This window comes from Falco rusticolus, chromosome 6 (genome assembly GCF_015220075.1).
Source record: "Falco rusticolus isolate bFalRus1 chromosome 6, bFalRus1.pri, whole genome shotgun sequence".
Classification (NCBI taxonomy): domain Eukaryota; kingdom Metazoa; phylum Chordata; class Aves; order Falconiformes; family Falconidae; genus Falco; species Falco rusticolus.
Window position 1 is genome coordinate 21611532 of NC_051192.1, and position 27136 is coordinate 21638667.

The 27136-nt window shown below is 35.2% G+C and overlaps 1 protein-coding gene across 1 annotated transcript in view; it reads left to right on the forward strand.

The window, feature by feature from the left end:
- GRIK2 (glutamate ionotropic receptor kainate type subunit 2) overlaps positions 1 to 27136 on the forward strand; it is a 415942-nt gene that overhangs the window by 366723 nt on the left and 22083 nt on the right. Inside the window, exon 15 of the mRNA XM_037392944.1 lies at positions 9489 to 9714. Within this exon, the coding sequence (XP_037248841.1) occupies positions 9489 to 9714 (226 nt within the window). The remainder of the gene's footprint in view (positions 1 to 9488; positions 9715 to 27136) is intronic.

The window sequence follows — 27136 nt, forward strand, 5'->3', positions numbered from 1 at the left end:
GAATTTTGCTCTCTCCTATTTTTCCCTGTCACTCTACTTTGTTACTAATTCATTATTATGTAATGCTTTTTTTAATCTCGACTTCACAGTTTCTTACTCTACATTTCATTGCAATTGTGTGTCAGCAATTGCTGAAATACCAAGATTTTCTGTAAGACAGAAATCAGATTTCTGTTTTTTTGTTTTTCTCAAGTATTTAATAAACTTTGAAGAACTTTCAGGTTTTGAGGAAAGTAAGGCAGATACTTGTCACTTATATCCTTCTCTAATTTGTAAATAATAAACATCAGAGTACTGTCCTAGCTTTGTAATGGAAGTTTGACTTGTAGAAATTTGATCTGTGTACTTCTAAGAGACTGAAATGATCTCTGAATTCACTGTGTTTAGCTTGTCGATGAAGTTTCACTTTATCCCTCTAGTGGGATATGTACCCGCCATATATGCTCATGTAAAAAAAACCCCCAAAACTAAAGGTAAGGATTGAGGGAAGGTCACATCAGCCTAATTTCTTATTTCCTTGTTCTAGCTAATATGGCTTAATGTTATTATAATTTTAACTTTGATTTCTGTCATTGAAGATAATGTTTAGGAAGACTACAGCTGGACTTACGTTTGCATCAGAAGTGCACACAGAAAATGCTGAAAATGGGAAAAAATAAGAGGTTACAGTACTTTTCACCATGATATTTACAAGAATTCAGGTGAACTAACAGGAATAGAGCATCCATAATTTTATGGCTGCAATGCTCAGGCCATACTATATGATGGACACTTCCCAGTGCAGACCTGATAGACCACTTTACTGTTGTCACAGAAATAACTATCTGTTCTTACAGACAATGTCAAATGTGCTCAAATTAAAATTATTTTTGCAATTTAAAGTTCAATCAAACCTATTCCTAAAGAAGATAGCCAAGGTTCTACTGAAACTGGAAACTACATGTTTTCTCAGGTAGATTTTGAACAGCACAAGTTTCTGCAGTTGATATAGGGCAGTGGAAATGTAGTACATTAATTTTTCATTGCTTTTGCTTTTCCACTGCAAAAATATATAAAATATTGGAATTTTGGATTCAGTAGTTTCAGAAGATGACATACAATAATCCTACTCAAGATGGCATTTTTCTCTGCTTACCCACCCCCCACCCACCCCCCACCCACCCAAATAGTTCTGCACAATTCCTTATCTGTTAAGACCTTTGTAATAAGCAATAATTTAATAAATAGTTGACACAGAATTAACCTGGGAAATCTTAGAATAGAATAGTCTTTGGCTAAATTTGGTCTATTATCTAACAGAAAACACTCCATTTTCTTTCCTTGGAAATTCCATAACTTTTATTTCCACTAGTTTTGAGCATTTCCCTCTGGCGAAACTGGAATACACCTGTTAATAACACTGGAAAGAGAATCCTTTCCCCTCTGTTCTGCCATAAACTTGAAGGTTCTGGCAGCTCCAAATTGTAAATAAAGCAGAGCCTTTGTAGAACTTCATAAGTTCTTCATAATATAGTCTTCATAAGCTATACAATATCTCTTTCTCTGCTAAATTTCATTACTAGCTGTGTTTACACTGCCTGTATGCATCTATTACAGATATCCAAATTGCGGTATGCAAATAGATAAACGAATTGTATCTTACTCTTTCTTTAGACTGTCAGTGCTACAGTATCCCCATCGCTTCTGAAAAGCTGGGTAGGATCTCTATGTATCAGTGCTAAAAAACACTCAAAACTACATCTTATAACTGCCATTGCTCATATTTTCTGTACAGATCATTAATCAAACTCATGTAAATTTATCTATGTGTAGATAAAATCTTCATGATGTATTTCTTCATCAACCAGTTTGGCTGAAAAACTCCTGTGTCTTTTACTGTAGCATTTCATCCCAGATCTTTTAAAAATTATTATTTTTAAAAATTTCTCCATTGTTGGAGGAAAGCAGCTCCTTAAGTGTTATGTTGCTTATCTTCTCAAGTATGTCATTTAGGAGACTACAAGTGTTTCAAGATAAAACTGCCAGAATAATTCTAAGACCTAACAGATTTGCGAACAAACAAACAGTTCTTTTGATCAGTATCCTACCACCTCTCTATACCTTTGATATGAACTACATATGGCATCAATCCTCTTTGCCTGAATTAACTCCAATTTTCAAGTCACCAAGGTCAGACAAGTACAGAGAAAGACTCAGCTGTTCTTAGCTAGCACATATGGTCCAACATTGTTGGTAATTTACTTACTATAATAAAAAAGTACTGAATACTAAATCCAGATCCCACTGCAGAATACCTCAGTGGTGGCTTATGCTAATCTATAGCTGGCAAATATTTTATGTGAGCTATTTTGTAAAGAAATACTTGAAATTATTGGGTAATTTGGATGTTCAGAGTTTTGTTAGGTTTGGCAACAGAACTGATGAGGGAATTTACTGGGGGAAAAAACCACCAATCTATCTCTGCCACTATACTGATTTTGATGACTATCATTACAGGCAATAACCAAGGCTAAAGCTGCCACTTGATAGGTGCCAAAAGAAAAAAAAAAGTGAAATTTGAACTTCTGTTAAGTTTTTAAAACCTGTGAAGATAGCAAGACAATATTTATTCCTAATTGTTTTGGGCAACAAGTTAGCAAATAATAGTTAGTGGGATTTGTATCCCTTCTCCTCATTCAAAGAGATCTTGAATGCTATGAGTTTGATTTCTAATGCTGAATGATAAGTTTCTTTCAAATCACACCAGTAACAGAGTGTTTTCGGTCTAGTGCATATTGGATTTGCTTTGAACATTGCACAAGCGTCTTCTATGCCAATGTAGATGCTGTGAGAATAGAATTGTTAAAATCCTGGCATTGTGACAAATTCTTACTCTATTAGAGGTAAATATTTAAAGTAGTATTTGTGAACTTCATGCTCAGTTCCAATGATGAATCTATATGCTCACTGCTTTTGGAAAAGGAGATTGCTTTCAGATACAGTGCAAATGAAGTATGGCGTTTTGTACTGTGTTTGTATCTGAAAACAGGCAGAGTGAGCAGAATTTGACTTACCTTTACAGAACATGCAGAAAACAGGATTAAATTTCAGAAACCGATTAAATTTGTTTAATGTCTTATTCCTAATTATAAAGGAAGAAACCTACAGAAGTGTGAAAAATATCACACTTGTCATCTTCTGTAGTATTTTACAGAAAGAACCATTGTGATATTAGTTATAATTCAGTAGAGGACTGTAAATTATTCTCGTGTAAAAGGCAAGGAAGTTCTCTGAAATCCATTAGTGGTTTTGGAGCTATAAAATCCTTACTTATTTCCAGGTCAAAGCTGATAGTGAAAAGTTATTTCAATAGCATTAGTGTTTGGATATTTTTACCCATAAATTACTTTAAATATTTAATGCTTGTTCAAAATATTTGGGTTTTAAAACAAAAACTCAGCACAATCAGGACATGAGTAAAAATCAGGACATGAGTAAAAATGTCTTTCTCTGAGCACTGCATTTTTCATTCCTTGTAGCTCTGTTCTTGGCAGAAACACCTTTCCTACCTTTTTTCATTTGTGCTCTATGGACCATGAAAACTGTCGTTATGGAGGAGAGAATGCTGTATGCATTGGTTTTATTGTTTTTATGCTGACACAACAAAATCTAAATCAGCTGGTTCACTTAGGGGTTTGCAGGACTCAGCGGTTCTGAAAAAAAATAGTCATGGGGAAAAATGGGGGGGGGGGGGGGGGTTGGCACGTGGTAGAAGATGAAAAGAAATGCCCTGAGGTCAGAGGGTCAGAGTCAATGAGACCAGTCTGATAAAAAGGAGAGTGTCTTTTTCACTTTTCTTTGATAGCTGAGAAAAATTCCAGTCTCATAGATCTAGGAAACAATCAAGGTCATCTTTATAACTACTTGCTAATCTGGTCAGAAACAAATGATACTCAGGAGTTCACTTGAATTGACACAGTATCTGTTGGGTGATAAGAGGGCAGCTAAGGTATTTAAGTCTGGTCTTCTGTCCAGCACAGGAGGAGGAATGTATAATATTTTCAGTATACTTAAGATGCTAGTGATTAGCATGGTGCTCTGTAAAAGCAATGCCTTAACCTATAGCAATGATTCAAAACTGTGCACTACACATATGTGAATGCAGAGTTTGGAATGTCTGTGGTATCATATTATGTTATGGAGGCATCAGGTGCAGCTATGCAATTGAGACCAAATTGCATTTTACATACTCAGCTATGTCAAAATCGGTAAATATACTACTTCTGCTGCCTCAAAAACCAGCACTTACTTCTGGACCATAGAATTAACCAAGGCTTACCAGAAACGAGAAATTATTTTGGTCATTAAAACAAATTTAAATGGATTATTTAAAACAAAATATCTGGAAACAGGACATGTATGATCCTGTGTAAAGCTAAAAATTAGTAAGTTCTGAAGTCTTCCATTCTGATTCATGTAGCTGATTCTGATATTTATCATTATTTGCATATACTTGTCCACTTCAGAAATGCTGAGCAGTTTGGAGAAAACACTACCTATTCCAAAGAATTCAGATTAGTATTAAGAAATGGGAGAGCTGGATCAGTGTACACAGATATAAATAAAACAAACAAGAAAGTACATAAAATGCAAGGGTAACAAACATATCATTGGTCATTGATAATTATTTGAATGGCAGCATAGTTATTTGAATGGTAGCAATCAGCCTTTACAAATTTCCATTTGGTGACAGTTCAAGAAAGCAAGCAAGCTATTTATTTTTTATTTACAATTTTTTGCATTTATGCAAGTATTTAATTCTTTCAGAAAGCCTTATCTTTGATTTTCCCTCCATTTGTAATGCTCAAGGAGAATTACAGAATTCCTAAAACATTCTTTACCTTAGGCTTTTTGTTAGTTCTCTCAGCTTTAATCTTGTCATGCTCTGATTTAAAATGCTTTTTCAGTTAATTCAATTAATTAAATTTGTTTATCTCTCTATTAATGATACTAATCCTCTGTGGCCTAAAATACTGGAGACATATCCCAAATGTGCTAGAACATCTATAATCCATGAAAGAGTGGTCTATAATGTGTACTTCACCTAAATTTGACATCTAGCTGTCCTATGTTTAGGGGAAAATCTTGACATATGTTAGTGCTTTTGCTGTTATTAAGAACATCAGAAATGCATTTTCTAGATTATTTTGCAGCTATGTAGAATTAGGGCACGTGTCAAAACAAAATGTTAAACTTAGAAAAAAAAGAATAAGGGATTAATAAAATAAATGTATTACATGAATAGCTCAGCTTGGATTTCTGTACTGGTTTTCAGGATTTCCAAGGGGCATGTTTGAAACAATTGGGATGAGTTTACTTGGGTTTCGAAGAATTGAAGGGTGAAAAAGACAGGAAAGCAATTTCTCTGGCTAATAATGGGCTTGCCTTTGGCTTGATATATAAACTACATAAACCCACAATGGTTTGGGGGTTTGTTTTCATTTTGGGTTTTTTTTCCCCCCAAAGAGGAAATTGTTTTGTTTTGTTTTCATGAAATTGCTCAATCTTCAAAATTTGGAGTCTCCAGCGTAACTTCATATTGATAAAGAATCATAGAAATCAATGAAAACTAAAAATTGGAAAAGCCCTCTGGAGATCTGTTCCTTTTGATGGTGGAGATCTGCTTTCTTGATTGAAAGCAAGGCCTTAGATTAGCTTATGTGGGGCCATGTTAAGCTGCCTCAAATACTTCCAATGAGCTGATTCCACTACTTCTCCAGGCTACTTCTTCCACTGATTAGTTGTTCTTATGGTGAAGAAGCTTTTTCTTACATCCACACAGATTTTCCCTTCAGCAGTTTGGGCTGTTGTGTCTTACCCTGTCACCATGCATGCTGGTGAAGAGAGTACCTTCAACTTCTCTCAACTTTCTCTTTAGGTAATAGAAGAACAAGATTAGATTCTATGTAAGGCTTCCATTCTAGGTTGAACAACACCATTTCCAACAATCTCTGAAGGTTAAAATCTCTAACCTTCTGATCGCCTTGATGGACACTGTCCAATTTTAACATTTTCTTGAATTTGGAGTACCAAAACTGGACACAGCGGTGTGGCTTGGCGAATGCCAAATATTGTGGATTAATCATAACCCTTGTTCTGTTGGCTGTAGTTTTGCTGAAACAGCCTGCAGTTTGCTTTCCTGCTGCAAGGATGGGCTACTTGCTTATGTTCAGCTTGATGTCCTCTTGGATCCATAAGTCCTTTTCAGTCAACTTACATTCCTGCCAGTCAATTCCCAGCCAGTATAGATGCTTGGATAAACTTTGTGTTTATCTTTGCTAAACCTCATGCAGCTTCTGTTATACTTATTTGCCAGCCTTGGGGTCTCTCTGCATGGTAGCTCTTTCTTCCAGTGTATCTACCTCTCCACCTTGTTTGGTGTCATCCACAAATTTGGTGAGGGTGCTTTCAATACGCTTTTCCAAACTGTTTACAAAAATATTGAATAGTTTCAGGTCTAGAACTGACCCTTGAGGCACTCCACTCATGACAAGATGCCAATCTGGCCTTCAGCTACTAACTACCACCTTCAAGATCAACATCTCAGCCAGTTCTCCATCTGTAGGTGCTCCATCTTTCCAGTCCATACCCTACAAGCATGTCATCAAGGATGTTGTGAAAGACCATGTTGGGCACTTTGATAAGGCTCATATAGGTGGGTCTTTATGAATGCACTTGTTATAGATCATTCTTTTTGTCAGTGCAAACACATAAGTGATAAGCTTGGTAAAGTAATTCGAAAGTGACATTTCATAGTCTGTATATTACAGAAGATCAAAATAAATGTTCATAATTGTTCCTTTGGCCTTAAAAAATTTGATGAATCAAGCAAATTTAAGAAAAGTGGCCTATGCCTAGTAAAAAGCAAGGCTCAGGAAAAGTCACATAGCTGTTACAGGCAGTGTCACAACATAGTGTAGTAGCATTGGGAATCCTTAGGGTTGTTTTAACGTAATGATTGTCATGGTTTAATTCTTATGTGGTCGAGAATGCTTTCTTGAATTATATAAGAACTTGACCTCTGACTTTTTTTTCCACTTTTCCTCAAAATTTAATCTTAATTACTTTTAATGTTTCCTTTGTTACTACAGCCTCTTTTGAGTTTAAATGTTGCATAGTTGGAAGCAAAGCTGAGGCATGGTCTGTGAGACCCAAGTGCTTTTAGAAGCCAGGAGAGAAGTTGGATGCTGCCATTAAAATAAAAATCCCCATTAACAGATCTGTAATGTTGCTTTTGTAAAAAACTGTCAGAATTTGCCTGGCACATTTTCGCTGTGCATTTTTACACTCTTGTCTTGTATCATGAGGTCTGCTTCCCTGTCCTCTGATCCTTGTTTATTCTGGCATTCATTCAACATCCTGATATTTTTATAACCTTGTTGTCCAGTCTCACTGCTCATATATTTGTCTTTCCTAACCAGTGCTTTAGGATAGAGCAGTAACACATTACAACAATGATTCCTTCTGTTTCCAGCCTCACATTTGTACATAGTGTTAGACTAACTTAGAGGCTTTGCCATGCTCCCTTTTGTGATCCCTGACATGCACCGTTATCTTCTAATGATCTGTAATCTGTGACCACTGAGTATGTCATTGACAATATCCTCTGAATGACATTGTGAGAGCTACCATTTTATGTACCAGGTAGATGAGTTTCTTGATTTGCTTAACCTTTTCATTTCCATCTTTCCTGTAAGTTTTTTTTTATTCCAGTGAAATTCAAACGTTGCAAAGCATAGGCAGCTCTCCTACTGTTCTGCATTGTCTTCAGCATTACTGAGGGAACACAAGCATGATAAATCATGTCACCACAAGTTATCTTATACAGACATAATTTCTGGTTGATTTAAAGTTAGATTGGATTTCCAGACAGTGATTTCCAGTTAGATGAAACAATATGGAGAACTAACCCAGATAAAATGATACACTTCATTGGTAGAGTATATAAATTGATTAACCAGATTGATTTGTACACAGTGAAAGAAGATGGAAACATAATGTAAATTACAGCACCTGTCTCTGTCAGTATGAATGACAAAGTCATAACCACAAGAAGCAATATGTACATTTTGGAGTGTCATTTTCTTTGCTTCAATGTCAGATGAGCTCCTGATGCTTCTGATTGTTCCGGCTTGTATATTTTAGCCACATGAGTCTGCAGAGTAGTTTTCCAAACACAGAGGAAAACCATTTGTGGTTTTGTTTTCATGAATAAAATGTTGGTTTTTTATTTTCAGATAAAACATTCTCTGTTGTGCATAAAACAAATTCAGTAGCCTGCACTATACACTTCAGAAAGGTTTGTACTGTCAATCTTTGTTTAGTATCTCCACCAGAGTTGATGGCAGTTATATTTAAGGCTGACACTAAAAGATGAAATATTTCTTTAAAAGTGTGATTACACTAGTTCTCATGCTGTATTTCTGCATCTTATTTACTAAGCAAGATTTAACATTACTGAACATTTTCTGATACATCTTAAAATTAAAATATGATTAAACAGATTGGGCAAATTTAATGTAAAATGTCCACTATTTGTAATACCTTCGGTTTATCCAGTGGTTATGATCTCTTAAACACTGTGTTTTACAAAGATGAGGGAAGGTAATATCTTTTTTTAAAGATGGTGAGGTGCAAAGAAGGAAATGACTCCTCTGTAGCTGCACAGCATCACTTTGTGTCAAATCACTGTCTCCTTTGACTGAAACTACGGTCTCTCTCTTCCTATCACAAGAGTTCTTTGCATTCTGGGAAAATTAAAGCAGAAAAGACATATTCATTTTTAGGGCTTTTAGTAGTCAATTTCTGAATGGCAAGCTAGTATGAGTTATATTAGCTATCTCTTACCTAATATCTTTCTCTAGGTATTTTTGCACTGTACCGTGGATAAAATGTTTGCTGCCTACTTCCTCACAATTATTTTCTCCATATACTGCCATCTGTAAGTGCTTTGATTACTTCAGATTGCCACGCTGTGCATTAGGTTCTCAGAATTGCTCAGGAGTAGATGTATGATTGAAATAAGGGTGAACATTTCAAATGTGCCAGAATCCAGATTCTCATATAACACTCTCCGACACTGATGAACTTGGCTACAATGAAATACTCAATAATTTTCCAGCTTCAAAGGACTTCATCTTAAAAAAAAAAAAAAAAAAACCAAACAACAAAACAAAAACAAACAAAAAACCAAACCACATATAAGCAATAAAGAACAGGTAAACTACAGATATTGTGCATTTCTTGAGGATCTGTCCAGCTGTTTTGTTTTACACTGACAAGATGAGAGCTACAGATGAGATGAAAGGTACAGGCACTGTTAGAAGAATGCCCTGGTAAAACCTAACACATAGTAAAATATGCTAAGAGAGCAATGTTCAGACTGAGAAATTGTTTTCAGTCTTATAAGCAGATTATTATTTATGTTGCATCTAATATTTGTCTTTCAGAAATCCAAAATCTCCACTTACGACAAGATGTGGGCTTTCATGAGTAGCAGGAGGCAGTCAGTACTTGTCAAAAGTAATGAAGAAGGTATCCAGCGTGTGCTTACCTCTGATTATGCATTTTTAATGGAGTCGACAACCATTGAGTTTGTCACACAGCGGAACTGTAACCTAACACAGATTGGAGGCCTGATAGACTCAAAAGGTTATGGCGTTGGAACTCCCATGGGTAGGTGAAATGTCAACCATTTGTTCTCTGTTCATTAATCTTAGCTGCTGCAGTAGCATAGCTCCAATACACTTGCTTTCTCCACATTGCTAGCATTTTTTTCTTGTTCTTTTTTTTCCCACCTGGTGGAAATGCAACATATTTTATCAACATTTATGGGTTTTATTGAATTTTCTAAACAAAAAGTAGTTACTTTATAAAAAATTCAAACATTTTCTTATGTTTCTTTTATGTGGTACCTTCCATATGTTCAACAGTCAGAATTAAAAGTACTTTTCACAGTACTTTGTAAAAAAAATGTTTTTTAAAATTTTGATCTCTCTCTTTAGAGAATGAGTTGCTGATAGTACAAGGCTTGCATTAGCAAATAGAATTCTATACTGAGAAAGTTAATCACTGAGATTCTTAAAAGAGGAGGAAAGATTCCATAACATCCCATCTATAATCCACAGACAAAAGAAATGCTGCATTCACCTTGTGGAATATGGTTTTGCAGAGTAATTCCAATCCTATATATTTTCCAGGTCAGGTGTTCTTCATTAGGTGCAAAAGTTTAGTTGCAAGGTTAGAAGCCAACTACAGTCATTAGTTTGGCTGTTAGAATCTGCAGGATAGGATTCAGCAAGCACTGAGGTGCTGAGTTCCCATTGACTGCAGTGATTTTTGAAGGACCTGAGCTAAGGATCTGGCTTTAGATTTCAGAATAGATGGGAATAGGAAATGGTGTGACATAAAGACTCTGTCAGTACTGCCAATGATCCTATTTAATATTATAAGATTGTTCTGCTGACTTCTTTGCAAGGCCAATATTTATTCTAACTTTATTTTTAAGAAGAATTTATCATTTTGTAATTTATGTTAATATGTTTTATGTTTTTCTCAAATAAGTCTTTCATCTGGTACTGATTTTATCTGTGTTGATAGTATACACAAAATCATTGTGTTGGGAAAGTTGAGTCCAGTAATTTAAATCAAGGACATATTAAGGAGGGTTAAGAAATGAACTTTGCTGGAATATCTTGGATAAAGATGTATCTAGTAGTATCAGATACAGGTTTCCCTCCATGTTGCAGCTATTTACTGCAACTTTAATACCACCTTTATAATTTTCATTATTTTAATAATTCACTATGAAATGGACATCTGCAGAAATTATGATTCTGTTCATTCTGTCTTTGAATTGTTAGTCATTAAGAATCTAATTTTATTTCATATACCAATTTTTCCACCTGTTCTATTGTGGCTTCTTATATTGCTGAATATGTTCTGTACACCTGTAAGTGCCAGAAGGGATTGGACTTCAGTCCTGCTGCACTTTTTGGCTTCTGATATTTTCTGATATATAAACATTTTGTTATTTTGAGGGTGAAACACCTCGAAGGTTTAGTAAGGGAAAAATGAAATCTTAGTGGTAGTTTAGAATCCCTGAATAAGCTGCATGCAAACTTGTGAAGCATCTGAGGCACGCCCCAGAAATCTAAGCATCCATGGAAGTGCCAAAGTGATAGGAATGAGAGAGACCAGGCTATTTAATAAATTATTTTGATTATGTGTAAATCAGTGAAGCAGCATAAATGCCAGAGAAAACAGGTGAAAAACAATGATAAAGCCAGAAACAGACTTCTAGAGTAAAAGTTTAGGGGAAGAAGTATTAGATGTAAAGAGCAAGTAAGTAAACTGTCTCTTGGCCTTTGTCCCCTACTTTATTTGTGAAGAACAGGCACCATGCATGCACTATTTTTTCATTAACTTTGTGTCATATCAATGACATTATTCAGCTCTTACTCATCTGCAAGATTCCAAGTAATAACAAAGTGCCTGTGTCAAGAGAAATAATAGTGTTATACAAGGGGATCTATGAACTGACAATTGTCTTAAATCAAAATGAAAAAAAAAATAGAGGACATACCTGCAGGAATCAGAGATCACAAAGGAGGTAAAACAAGTTGAATCAGTGTTAAACTTCAGAAAACATGTTGAAGTAAGATCTGAAAAAAGATGAGGCTGTCATAAAAGGAAATATAACAGGAACTAAGTAAAAAGGAAGGTACTTAAAAGTAAGGTTTTCACAAAAGAAATGAAGGCACCATAAAACAGCATCTAGAGCTTTCCCAGAACAGCCAAGAATAAGAGATTGATCTTGTGTTTGGGCAGTATTAATAAAATGCCATCCTGAGAACTAATATTTGTAAAAGTTTTGTATCTTGTGTATTAACTGCACAGTCTCAGAGGAAAGAGATTAGATAGCCTCTGCTAAAATAATGCATAGTTCACATATACATTTGAAAGGAAACCTTGCGAAGAAGCATGTCTATAGTGCCCATCAGAATAGTTTTTGTTAAATATATTGCTTTATTTGAGCTAAAAAATCTTACAGAGCAGTGGATAATACAAAATAAACTCATGCATTATGGGTAATCTCATTTCTATGGGAAAAAAATTTTGGAGCCTTTAAAAGAGCATGGTTAAATCTACAGAAGTAGATTTCATCTTTATTTAATGATTATGGAAGAAGTTTATGGACATGCAATTGAGCACTATCTTTTTAGAGTTAATAATCCTAAAACTAACTTGTCAAGTGCTCGGAAAACTACAGTGTAATGGTGTCATAAATAAAGCGCATGTTACTGCTTGTGCCTGTTTGGGAGGTACATCTCTGAGCAGAACAATACAGAACTATCTGATTAGATGCATGGTATCTGAAAGATGTAGACATCGTCTCCCCAGCTTTGGAAAAATATCCAGTTAATCTCCTGGAATAGTGGTTTGAAGTTGCATATATATTTGCACATAAGATTAAATTTGTAGAATACAGTTGATACAGGCCTTATGTTGAATACATTAGAATGGCTATCGTTACTTTTTGAGAACAGCATCAAAGGAAGCAGGTGCAACATATCTTGTTCCTCTTGAAGGCTAATAGAATAATAGTGAAGAACATAATTTGCTTGAGTCTAAGTATCTGCAAGCTGAAGAACTAAAAGCTTTCCTAATAGAAAAATACGCTATCAGAGTAGTTTATGATAGGATAATAACTTGGAAAACACAACCACCTAAGTACAGTACTAGCTTAGAGTACTACAGTAAAAGCTCTTTGCTCACGACGTGGAAGTTTTAAATTTGGAGAAAGTAAGTTGCACAACATGAGGAGAAAAAACCTGGCAGGTCAGGCAGTCTATAGGTATCAATTAGTTCCAAGCACACTGAAGAAGCAAAATCTGAGTTTACGTGTTTATTTTAATCCTTCTAAAAGCATTAGTGAAGTAAACAAAATTTAGATAGCTAAAATGATTAAGGAAATTGGAAACAATGTACTTTTGGCACAAAGTAGGATCACTGTACACCTTTAAAATCAACAAAATACGCTGATGCTTCAAATAGGTGTGAAGCAGCATTTTCTGTGATATCTTTGCTGTTAGCTTTATTTAATATGTCACATATGACACCCACAGCACTGAAGAATAAACCAGAGATAGTGAATTTGCTAAGTTATACATGCAATGAATGATTCTCGTGATACATGTTTACAAAGTAAGATAACAGCTTTGTATACACTTCAATCAATTATCAGTCAGCCATCTCTGGTACTAGGCTAGAAAAAAATCATTTATAATTAAAAGAGAAGGGAAGAAAAGACCTGGGATGAGATGTTTGACAACGATTGGTACTTTGGAGCAGATAAGGGAGACCCTATTTGTAACTGGGGTTGTGTTTGTTTTGTTTGATTTTCCATCTTCGCAACTTTGTAGCTTTGTAACCAGGAGTGTAATGCTTTGTTAGAGCAAATTTGGTTTTGTACCTGCTAGTTTGAAGCTCCACAGACCAGGGGTTTGCGTTGGCTTTATTCTAGCATGTGCTTTGAGGAGGTATGTTACCAGTTCTGTGTTCTTCGTCAATGAATCTGGTATATAGGAAAACTTTTGTTAATACGCATAAAGCTTGAAGTATGCTGTATAGTTTATTTCTAATTATAAATATATGAATACATGTCATGTACATTTATCTATTTGAAATACATATATGTTTCTTTCAGTGGTTGGAATTTGGCTTTCTTTGGGCATACACACGTCATCCAATGTTGATATGCAAGGGAGGAAGGAGGGGAGGGAAGGAGGGAAGAAGAAGGGGTGGGGGGAAGGGGGAGAGCGGGAGACTGAAAACATGGAAAGGAAATGAATAGAAAAAGGTGGTGGGAGAAAGAGAGAGCAAACTCTGTGGGCATGCAGAATAACTTCCACTTTTAATGACAGATCCTCTAAAGTGTTACTTATTACCTCCAGTAGTTTTAAAGGTCTTATTTTTCCATCATGTATGATAAAGGTGTTTAAAATTGGGTTTGTTCTTGAATAAATCTCAGTTGGGATAAATTTACTGTTCCAAAGGATTCCTAAATGTTTATGATACTTCCACATGCTTATGGTCCTCTTATCAAACATAAGTGTAACTTTTTCAAGGAAAAACAGTCTATCCAGAGTATACATTTCATGCCCTACCGAAACACATTTAATATGACTTTCTTGTGGTCAACATACTGTAAAACACAGTAATATCATGTGACAAATATTATTTACCATAATGAGTATTTATTAATATCATAGTTAAGGTTAAGTGAACCACATGAAAGGTTAGATATTTAGCTTCTATGCAGTCTGTATTGAGGCCTTAATGCTTCATCACTCTGGGGTGGTTTCAGGTTCTTATTTCTTTTCCAAACTCCTTTTTCTCTTCAGCATGGTAGACGGCAGACTACTTTCTATCTGGCTTGGGCACATTTTCTACTGAATTGCCAGTTGCTTCTGTGTTGAACCTGGATTGTATAAGTGGCTGACAAGTATATATATATATCTCCATTCCATATGAGCAGATCTGCTGAGCATGCTTTCAGATGATCTGCACTTCTGTGGCAACTCAGGACTATCCTGGCATATGCCAGACAAACTGCATGTGTGGAGATACATGCAAAGTAATGCCTTTGACATTTTGAAAATGAAAAATGGTAGGTGGAAGTAATCCTACAAATTTGCATATATTTCTTCTAACTCTTAAACATAAAATAGAAAGTGGCGTTTGAGAGATATGGCGCATATAAGAAATTTGAGCTAGGTATTTCTCTACTGTTTCTCTGTGATTATTGAGCTGTGGAAAGTTACAGAATTAGATTAAGAGGGGTCTTTAGCTGTATAGCAGTGGTGTTCCTGTAATATATGATAATGATGAGGTAAAAAACAGTTTGAGAAAAAGGTGGAGTACATATTTTTAATCCTTTCTTCCTGTGCAGTTATTACAAGAAAATAAATTGTGCTATTAGTATTCTTAGTATCTCAGTTGCAAAACATACTGAGTTGAATCTGTTACATGGCTCTCTTCACAGTTACTAGGTTGTTGACTTTTCCCTTGCTATGATCAAACTATGACTTTTTCTACTACAGCATATTACTATTGGTATCTTTAATCTTTCTATACTGAGGAACTATCGAGATGCCCTGAAAAATGCTGGAAAGTGTTTGAGGCTCAGATCTTAAATATTTAACTGTTAACTAAAAAATTGTTAAAAAAAGAGATGTGCATTCCCCCAAATATAAAGAGACTCTTCACTGTACATGGGGATAAAATCCAATTCTCAGGATATGAATAAAATTAAACAATGTATTTTGGGATCAACATACCAAGTGGATAAAGCTACCGATACTTCATTGCCAAACTAAGTCTTACAGAACTACCCATTATACAAAGCTGCAACAACATGCAATAGTAACCCAGATTCAGATATCAAAATTTATTCATGTAAGTACATAAACTATATCTACACACTGTATATTTATATAGTCACAATAGAAAGCTGGCAGCTGCTGTGATACAAACAAGTTATATGTCTCATGTCAGATAGGAAAGTATATGAATAAAATAAACAGCCTTCCAGCAGAAATGCATTGGCTGCAGACCTCAGATATCAGTATGTTCTCTTAAGCTCAAAGGATGAAACAAAACTTCAAGTTTCTCATGTTCTGTTGATTCAGATGTGTCATTTTTAGTGAGGTTCTCTTTTCTGTAGATAATGAAATATCAAATTAAATGTCTTTGTTTACAAAAATTTTTATCTCTTAGAATTCTTAAGGATTCTCAAAATTTTACCCACTCACCTATGACTTCCAAAAAGTCTATTTGGCCAGCTAATGTAATAAGCAAATCACTTGCATGTGGAAACTTATTTATATACTTTTGCACTTTTTTTTTTTTTTTCAATTAGGCATTCAAATCTTCTATTTTTGGCAAATCAGAGCCAAGAGTGGCGTTGGCTTTTGTGGGTTTTTTTTGTTTGTTTGTTTGGTTTTTTTTCTTTTCTGAATTTCAGTCAGATGTGTAGCATGTAATTAAAATGTTGTTTGGAGTATGCACATTTCGAAGACAGTAGTATTCATATAATTTCATCAAACATAGAATCTAGAAAGAGTATTTCACACTCCACTCACTTAAATTAAAGATTTCACTGCAGAAAAAAACGGTTTCAGGCAAAAATTTATGATCTGCTTTTTCATATCTTCTCTAGGAATATGACTTCATGAGTTATTTATATTTACCTAAACCATTAAAAAATTCAGTGCAATCATGTTCTTCCTATGCCAGTGATAGGCTGCTGGATTCAAATAGTATTTAAACAAATAGTTTAATCAGGAAATGTATAACACTTAATTGTTCTGTTGTATCTAATAACACTATAGGTTCAGCTGATTTATATTACCTATTCTGTCTCCAGGGAGTGATCTAGAAAAAATGTACACAATAATTTTTTTATTTTATAATATTGAAATTTTTTAGCTGACCTGTGTTCTTAATGCAAGTATTTTACAAAATATTTCATTATCTGTCATTTTTATTAAGTGCATGTTTCCAAATATAGACAATTTTAGATGAAGGCACAGTGGAGTATATGAATTACTTAAGAACAAAAGCTTTTAATAGATGCTTGTAATTTCAAAGATTAAAACTTAATGTAGTAAAAATACAGAAAAAATACTTTTATTTCCTAAATAGGCAATAGAAAGTGAAAAAGATATAATGAAGATAGTCTCAAAATAGTCTTAAATCTTCTCTTAGATTTCATTCAGCCTCCTCCTTTTCTGCATTTATCATTCCAGACAGAGTTTTGCAGCCTGGTTTTGTAATCATCAAAAGTAGTTTACTTTTGGAGTTTGCTTGTGAAATAAAAAGTAGATAAAATCGGTGTAAACACCTTGTAAGTGTAAGAATAACACTTCATCATCCTACAGATGTGTAGGATATTGCATCCTATGTTTTGTGTAGCTTTTAAAGGACCAAAGCCTCTAATTCTACTGCTACATGTCTGAATTAACTTATTTTTTTGTTAAGCAGTTTCTACACTTAGAACATGAACTACATGCAAATTAGTAATTTAAACAAATGTCCTGAATGTTTTCTAGTAAAGAAAATGAATGTGTTACTACATATTTAGAACATAGTGGCGCTAGAATTTTTTCCTGCTTTAGGTGCTACCTATAATTGTAGTAAAATGCAGTCCAGTTTAACAGAGATTAAAGTATGAACAGAAAGCCTTCTGTTTTCCAGAAATTACTTAAAGATGAACCTCAAAACTAAAGGTACAGTTGTCTGTAGTTAGACTTAATAGCCACCACCAAAGTAAGGGGCAGGATATTCTTTAAGGTCTGATTAAATGAAAATGTATAGTATAGCTATCCTGCAATTATAGATTCTTCTTAAGGGGGTAGGATTATGATACAGATGAGTATCACAATGATAATGAGTTCTGGCCCCCATGATTTAAGAATAATGTTAAGGTACTTGAATGGGCCCAGAGGAGGGCCACAAAGCTGGTTAAATAGCTGGAAGGAATGTGCTGTGAGTAGTGCCTGAAGCACTTGTAGTAGTAGTGCCTGATGGTTTGGCTAGTTTGGCCTAGTTTGGAGAAGAGGAGCCTGAAAAGTGACCTCAGTGCTCTCTACAGCCTCTGGAGGGGATGTGGAGAGGGGGGTGCTGAGCTCTTCTCCCTGGTATCCAGTGACACTACCTGTGGGAATGGCTCAAAGCTGTGTCAGAGGAGGTTCACACTTGTCATCAGGAAGCATTTCTTTACTGACAGGGTGGTGAAACACTGAAACAGGTTCTCTAGGGAGGTGGTTGATGCCCTTAATACCGTGCTTTAACTTTTATTCAGCCCTGAATTGGTCAGGCAGTTGGACAAGATGATTGTCGTAGGTCCCTTCTGTCATGTTAAGAAGGGGGGCTTCCTTGAGCTCTCTATACTTGATCAGCCTGTCAGTTTCCCAAGAAAGACAAGACCCTTGTATCCAACCAGCCTGCCCGCTACCTGCGTTCTGACAGCCTGCTGTATCGGGGGGTGATTCGACCAACTTATTCAGGGACCCCCGTTGACAGCGTCATCGAGCCAAATCCCCTATAACAACAACTTACATCTCTGGAGACTTATACAAAATGAACTTCAGCTGAAGATTGTTATTCTACAAAATACAATTTAGTGACAGAATAAAGTTCAAAGACTGCCAGTAAACTGACTGCAAAGTAAGCTTAAAATAATACACTTAGTAATAGCTAGCATGACTTAGCCGTAGAATAAATTTCTTACCCAGTAGGTATCCCTACGGGGGAGAACACAGGTTCAGCCCGTTGACTGATCCCAGAAGTTCTGATGCAGTCTTCCCTAACTTCTCCCCTCAGTTGTCCACTTTTTATACTTCATAGTACATTGCATAATCATTAACATACACAAGACTGGTTAAGTTTCTTGCTTCCAATGCAAATTAGTCAGCATCCTCAGACAGCACTACTGAAGTTCTTCACTAACTACGTATTCTCTCCAAGCAGGGATTTGCCCTCTTTCAGGAGGGCTCTTTGGGTCAGAGGTTGTGACCTCCTGCTACTACAATTACCTTTTTCCTACTTCCAATATATAGGGGGTTGCGACACTTTATCTCCATTGGCTAGAACTTCCTCGCTTGAATGCTTCTTTGTTAGCTTCCATCCTTCCCAAGACTGAATCCCTTCCTTTCATTCATCAATTTTGACAACTTTAGAGAGTGGGTCAGCTTGTTCTAACTTTGTGAATCTAAATCAAGATGTGGTTATCTGGGAGTTTAGACAACCATTTCCCTCCTTTGGACTTATTTCAGCCCTGTACCTGTCCATTTCCTTTGCATTTAGGTGGAGCTTGAGTGACTCTAGACATATATATTTTTGTCACTGACTAGTATCATGTGACCAGTGAGGTGTGCTAGTACCTTGGAGGTGGATGACTTCAGGATGGAGGTGTGTGTTAGTATGACAATGAGATTATTTCATCTGAGGAAAGTAATTTTGCCACAGTGGTTGAATCAGCAGCAAACATCTTCTTATATATCCTTCATGTGACAACTGCTATGTAGCTTATCAGACTGTCAGCTTCCCATTCCTGCGGGGAGTACTATGGAGCCTGGCCATGGGGTCTCCACTCCATCCTCCGTTACCCCAATCAGCATGTGCTGAGATGGCAGGCTGTGTTGCTTAGGGAGCTGTGATAAAGTAGGTTCTGTGCATGCCAACCATCCTGAAAGCAATAGCTGTATTTTACCCTAAAGAGCTTTCTGTAATACGATGGTTCTATTAGGTCCCAGTTTTCTCCAACACCCCCCCTGCCCCCCACCCCAAGTAATTTTCCCACACCTTCCAAATGAAATAGTCTATTCTAGTGTACTGTATTCTAGTACTTGGATGCCATTGTTTATTAAGTTGTGGGGGTTTTTTTCTTCTTCTATTTCTGCTTCTTCATGTTCTTTGTCTTTTTTATTTTTTCTTTTCTGTTTTCTTTTTCCTTCTCTTTTTTTTCTTCTTCTGTTTTTCTTTCTTTCTCATTTTCTTTTTCTTCTTTTCCTTTTCTTTATTCTTTTTCTTTTTTCTTTTTCACTTTATGTCTTTTTTATCTTTCTCTATTTTTGCTCTTATTCTTAGTGAAGATTACAAGATTCTTCAAAAGACTTGGTTTGGAATGTTTTATTTTAATCACTGACTGCTTACATCTTACTTCAGTATTCCAAACATGTTTTAGTGTAGGGAATGTAGTCACACCAATCACGTTATTTCAATTCTTGCCAATGTTCAGTTCTAATAGAGTTTTCATCTTCTTGGCTGGAAGATAAAGTTCTGTCTTGCCCTTCCAACTGCTTTACGAGAACAGGTTTGCAGGAAAAGACAGACTTTTTTCCCTAAAGAAGTGTTTGATGAGAGTCTTTGTCATGCTTGATGCTTCATTTCTTTGTGGTGCTGCTTATTGTTCCTGCAGAGGTGTACAAGAACACACAGATTTTCAGTCTGTTCCTCTATTTTTAATGTACATCTGTTAGAACCAACAAGGCTAGTGAAGATTTATTATCTGAGTCTGGGAACCAGGTCAATTATTTAAAAAACAAAAACAAACAACCAAAACTCAACAACCAAAAAACCCAAACCAAAAAAACCCAGGCATAGCATAGCATTTCTATTGATAACTTACCTGAGTGAGAAAGTAAGGCTGAATTTTCCGTGTTATTTTAAACTGGCATAGGGCTGCTGCATTTTGCAAAAACTGACAGCTATATGAGCAGGGTTAATGACCTAAGCTGGTAGACACTGTTCATCTTTTTTCATAAAATTAATTTACTTTACATTTAACTGCATAGATGCTAATGAGGCTGGATGAGTGCTAGTCATAGTATGAAGGAAGCAGTGATAGGAGACAAACTTGGTTGTGGAAAAGGAAATGGAATTTCTGCCCAGTCAGCTGTTAGGCTGAATCTGAAGACAATCCTGAGAGCCTCCCATGTTTTGTGACAGCTACAAAAAACTGCAATCTATCTCTCAGTGGCAGAAACAAAAGGTTGTAACCTAACAGAAGCGAGTAGTTGCAGGGTAGGGGGGAGATGTGAAAATGTTTTCAGTATTTTAAAAAAAAAACTTTCTTTTTCCATGCCTCACTTTCATTCTATTTCAAACATTGCAGAACTGAAGCAGTACAATTTTCATCCCCTTTCACATTGGTGCTTCATTTTTTTCTTTTTCTTGTCTTTTCTCCTGTAAGTCTAGGCTAAGATTCAAAGAACATTATGTTAGCAAGAGAGCTGCAATAAATGAAAATACTGGCTTGTATTAAATACCGGGTTTTTTTCTTTTCTCTTCTTTTTTTTTTTTTTTTTTAATCTATTTAAAAATTAACTGTTTGGAGTTTATCAACATTCCTTACTCTCTGAATTTAATCTCTTACTGTACCTAGGGCTGCTTTCTGTGTTCTAACATCATTCTCTTTTCACACATCCACCAAATAAAAAGGTCATGTTTTGAAGAGCCGTGTTTTAAAAACTCTCCTTAAATCTCAGGCAAGACTGGAAAACAATGACATTGAGTACAATGACTGGCACTGAGCATGACTGGCACATTCCTTTCAATTAATTTGTACATTTGGCAGTCAGTGATCAATGCAGAACATAATTTTAGACATTCATTTCCAGGAGAAACAAGTCAGCTTTAGTTTTTTGTTTTGGGATTTTGTTTTCTTTTTTATTGTTCCCATTATTTATTTTAAATATTGCACAATTTTCTAAAATTAGAATCACATGTTGCCTTATTTGAAGAAATACCAGAAAAAGAAAAAGAACATCGTAGGCCTCACAGCCTAGGATGCTTTGCTTCTACTTTTCCATTAACTCAGTTGTGGCTGATACTGACTGGTAAACAAAAGGTCTATAATTTTACCCATCTATATTTTTAAATATATTTATGTAAAACCAACAAAGCCACAGGTATGAATTATGTGGGAACCTTTCAAAAAGCAAGTAGTTCTGAAATTAAAAGGAATAACAGGTAAATGATGTATTAATTTAGTCCCCAAATTTGTTATCAATACACTTGGTTAACATAACTGAAAACAAATCCTACATATCTGAAAATGCTGAAGAGTTCACAAGTTTAAAATTTGCATCAATGAAAATATATTCCTGGATTTCCTCTGTAATGTACTAAACCCAACAGCCAACACTGGTTTTCAATTTAATCATTGTTGACATTTTAGACTCTGCAAGTATGTACTGTTTATATTGTGGGGGACACTGAGGATATCTGAGCTGTCCTTGTCTATTACCTGTCATAAAGTACTGTTTCTGGGGAAAAAATTCCATCTTACAGTCCAGCATTCTGTTTACTTAGAAAATATGCATATGTGTTTATGTATATAATACATAATCAGGTAAATTTGGATAATAAGTGTAATGAACACAGTGCAATTTTTGGGCTCTGAATTTCAGTACTAGAAGTATAAACATTGTCCACTGTCTATAGTTTTCAAAATCTAAAGCACTAAAAAAAAATAATAAAAATGTATTTTAAAATAGCTTGGTTTTATTGTTAGGACACCCTAGTTCTCTTGAAGCTACATATTACCTTCAGACCATACAGATTATGTTAAAATGAGCATTTTTTTACCAGTCCTTGGAGATGAGACATATAAACGGATCTTTCTATAGGAATAAATAGGAAACCATGTACTAACACAGGAGGCTTTTTTCTTCTGCTTGCCTGCACTAAATCTGTAATCCTTCATATAATCTGAACTGTAATATTCATCACTTATACATGCATAAAAATGCTGAGCTTCAGTTCCTCTGTAACTAAAATAAATTAATACATTTGTCTTCATTAGTTGAGCATAATGCACAAAAAATAGGTGCAAATTATTTATTTTTATGCAGGTCAAACCATGTATTGAAACTAATTTGAGAATTTCAGCTGCTTGAGCAGTTAATTTATTGTTGCTGAAATTTAAGAAAGTGTAGCTAACATATTTGATGAAAGAAGTGGCTTTTATAGTTACCTCAGAAGTATAAGCATATTGAAGCACTGTCTGAGAGGAATGCTGAGACTGAGCTTTCGTATCAGTGAAGATATGCCAAACCACTTCATGTCTGGTAGGTGTTGTGAGCATACTTTGCCTTAGAGAAATGGTTTCTGGTAGGAATTTATGGAACAGAAGTAACTGAAGCAAAGATATTATTAAGACTTCAATGCTTGTGTTATAGTGCCTAGGACCATATGTATGTATTGTATTGTCAAAGACACATTTACAAATGTAAAATGTCTGTCCTGATATGTCACACCTGGTTAGAACAAACTAGCGCATTGCATCCTGGCACATGGTGTTTTATTGAATTTCGGCATTCTTGATCTGAAAAAGCTGCAGCATCAGCTATTTATTTTGTCTGCCTTGCATTCCCTGGCTCAGTGTTCCTTTTTCACTGCCTGTTAGAAGTGGGATCTCATTTCCCAGCAACTCAGGCTCACTGAATAAGTATCACCCTCCACCAAGTGTTCTGTAGTTTAACTTCAATGCTTTAAGGTTCTTCTGAGGGACATGAAATAACAAAGCAAATTGACCACATTCTTTCTGAAGGTTGCAGAAGAGGCTGACAAAGCTGGGACTGTTCAGCCTGAAGAAAAAAGATCAGGGGGTATCTGTGCAATGCATGTAAGCACCTGAAGAGGGAAAATAATGAAGAGAGAGTCAGACACTTTTCACTAGCATCCAGCAACTAGGCAAGAGGCACGGGGCATGTACTGAAATAAAATAAATTCCATTTAAATGTGAGAGGAGAAAAACAAACACACAAAGAAACTTCTTTACAGTAAGGGTGGTCAAACACTACAACAGGTTGCCCAGAGATTTAGAGTCCCATCCTTGGAGATATTCAGAACCCAGCTGGGCAACATGCCCTGAGTAATATGCTGTAGCATAAGCAGGTGGGGTGGACTAGATCATCTTCAGAGGACTCTTCCAAAGTTCTACCTTCCATCGTACTGAAATACAACAGTTTTGTGACAATAGTACTTCAGACTTCAAGATCCTTCTCTTTGAATAGTGACTTGTATTTGCATCCAAAAGGGTTAAACAGAAGCTATTGGCTGTCTTTTGGTTTGAACCTGCCTAGTTTCATTTGCTGCACCCAAATGATACCCTTGTAATGGAAAAAAAAAATCAAATACTCAAAGCTCTTAATGAACCTGATTTCTTGCTATTTCATCCAGCCCCACTGTTGAGGACAGAATTTTCTAAGCTGGCTAGCATAAATGAAAAAACTAGCACCATGACTTTGATTTTGCCATGGTGCTTTATAGACAAATGGCACAGTGAGTGAAACACTGAAATCCAGTGTCTGTAAGCAGCCCTCGAATAGTCAAACTTCTTGAATTCTCACTGTATATATGATGCACACAGCTGATGCCTCCTCCTCCCAAAGACCAACTGAGGACTACCTTGATTCTGTAATCACTTTAACCTTGTAAATCAAATTGGGGAACAGAAATCTGCACCTCAAGGCATCAGCTTCTCTTATTTATCAGAGGGATTTGAAAATATGGAGCACCACTTAATAGAAGAGTAGCAGCTGAAATTTCTTATCATCACCTATAAATACAATGTTAGACTTCGTAGGAATTCTACAGCTTCAAAGGTCTCTATTTTTGTTTTTAATAACTTAAATGCAGATTGCCCAGATTTAAGATGTCATTGCAGTTAGATGTACCCAAGGCCACTTCACACGTCACCCACGATGAAACAGCTAATGGCAAAACACTGACATTCATTGTTTTCAGAATTTGCTTTATAGCTTGGCACGGTGTTAGGGTGTTCTGCAAAAGCATGAACTGGGTTTTCAGGTCTGGACTCTTTTATTACGAACTTACACTTTTCTTGTCTTTCAACATACTCTTGTCTGCCTGCCTGAAATCTTCATGTATAGCAGAACTTCATGTAGCATTTCATTAGACTTCCTTAATTAAGGTGGGTAGTGTTAAACAAATATTTCCCACAAAGGAGGCTGTAATTGCAAACCATTCATATTTGAGTGATACAGGTTTGCAATAAGAATTTTAAAAAAATAAATAAAAGCATTGTATAAATATGAAATACTTCTAGCTATGTTAAAATAATATCACTGATTTTCTCAGTACAGGTTTCAACAAAGATATCTCCTGTTCTGCAGCTGCACAGTTCAACAGGGTTAGAGAGATAACAATGTATTATGATTATGATCTTTTCAAACTGTCTATGATGTTACAATGCATGAGGAGTCTACAAAAATGTTACTACCTTTTATTTGTTTGGATTCAGTATTTAAACTAAAAGCCATGCTTTAGAGCTGTTTACAATGATAGTTTGAACAGGGGCTGAGAAAACTAAACTGCACTAAAAAAAAAGAAAAAAGAAAAAATGGAATAGAATACCTATGTCTAATATGATAATGTAATAATGATCTGAGTGTTTAAAATAGTTTAAAAAAGGCCTTCATTCTGTTCAAGTTGTCTTGTTACTGCAAAAATAAATAGATAAAAATGGTGTATGTTAGCTATCAAACCTGTTATTGTATCTTATTGAAATTATTAATTATAAGCAACCATTATACATGCAATTTTTTTGTAATTTACTCACTGTGGAGGATAGATAAGTTTTAAGCTAGTTACAAATTAATATATTCAAGGATGTTCCCTTCTCAGTCCTAAAACCATAAGTGCTTATGAACACAAGAATTCATGAATGGCTATTGTAATCCTAAATCTCCTATGTATTCATCTAATTTTGATATCAGTTATGTTGCATACCTTTAGGTGGACAATTATGAGCAATTTAATATGAAATAAATCTCAGCTACATGATTTCTTTTGGTTACATTTTGGCTTTATAAATCTTTGTGAACTTTTTAATGATGATTCTATAAAGAAAATACCAGAAATTAGCATGAGTTGAGAATGGTTATGACAGGGAAGAAGTGAAAACAGTAAGAGAACACACCACTCATGAAAGGGTTTTGATTAGTTTGACATAGAATACTGATTTAAAATGTTTCCTGCCTCTTACCAGCAACTTGTCTTTTCCAAGCCATACATGTAGCTCAAAAGTGAAAATATGTATGTATGTAAAAAGGAATAGTGAACAGCTTTGTTTGGTATTCTATTTTGAATGTTTGCAGTTTTAGTTATAGGTGGGGTAGCTTAGACTGCTGTAAACGTCTACTGAGGACCTTCCATTGTAGTAACTGCAACTTAATGAATATTTAATATTTACAATATGTCTAATATTACTATATAATAATCTTAACATAGCATGAAATATGTAAATTTAATATTTACAATATGTCTAATATTATTATATCATAATCTTAACATAGCATGAAATATCGGGGTTAATGATCAAAATCAGGAAACACTGATGTTGTTTCATCAGAAACATTAACCTATCCTGATAAATATTTTGTCTTGATACATCCTTTGGAAAAAAACAGTAAAATTGAAAGTTATGTATTTAGTCAGAAAGAGGAGAAGGGGAAATCTAATGTATATGCAACACAGCTAAATTAAAGTTGCAAGTATTCCTTATATTAGATTTGTGACTTTATTATTTATTCCCAATATTGTCCACAATGTGTGGGGTATTTATATAACTTTGAAAAAGGCTTCTTTATGTCCAGAAGTCTGAAAGTCAATAAGCTAGAAGTCCATAAAGAGGTAAAAGAACAGCTAGTAGAGGAGCAAGAAGTATACCTTTTATTAATCTTTAAATGAATCTCATATATTAATGCATTAATAATAAATTAATAGGAAATGTATATAAATGTTCTCGATCTCTTGTGGTGTGAAAATCTTGGTTTTGACAGTCCAAGAGATGGATAACAATTATATAAATTTCCTGTTAATTTATGATTTCTACATTAAAAAAGATCTATGACCACTCAGAGTTTATTAATATAGCAGTTGTTTTCAGTATACTTGAGAAGTGTGTTTAAATTCTGTGTCTGGAATACTTTGATATTAATTCATATTAATAATTTAGAGTACTTTAGAGATGAGAACGCTGTAATATCTGATCATTTCATAAATATAAACCAACAAATTTGCTGTGAGGCACAGAGCTAGGAAACAGGAAAAAGTTACTCAGTTAACATCACAAAGAAAGCCTGTTATGAAAGCTACGTTTAAATATACATTCATCTCCTGCTGTAATGCAATGATCTCAGGTTGGTTCTATACTCTTAAAATAGCTGCCCAATTGCTACTTCTTATGGAAGTATCTAATTTTGCTGGTGAGAACATCTTTTCATCAGTGGCGCTTTTTATTTGTTTGTTTGTTTATTTATTTATTTAATGAATTGGTGAACTGTGCTTACCTACTTGGAGTTAAACTGAGATCCATATTTTGGGATAAAGGAGGAACTGTTCCTGCGTCAAGTCTGCAGGAACTGTCACCTTTTCTTTTGATTTATTGCTCTTCTCTTCACTGTGGGGTGTTGCTTCCTTCCTACGACTGCCTAAGAATTTTAATCCCCAACTATGGCAATGGCATTACTCCATGACCTGGGAAGAGTCCTCAGTGATCTTT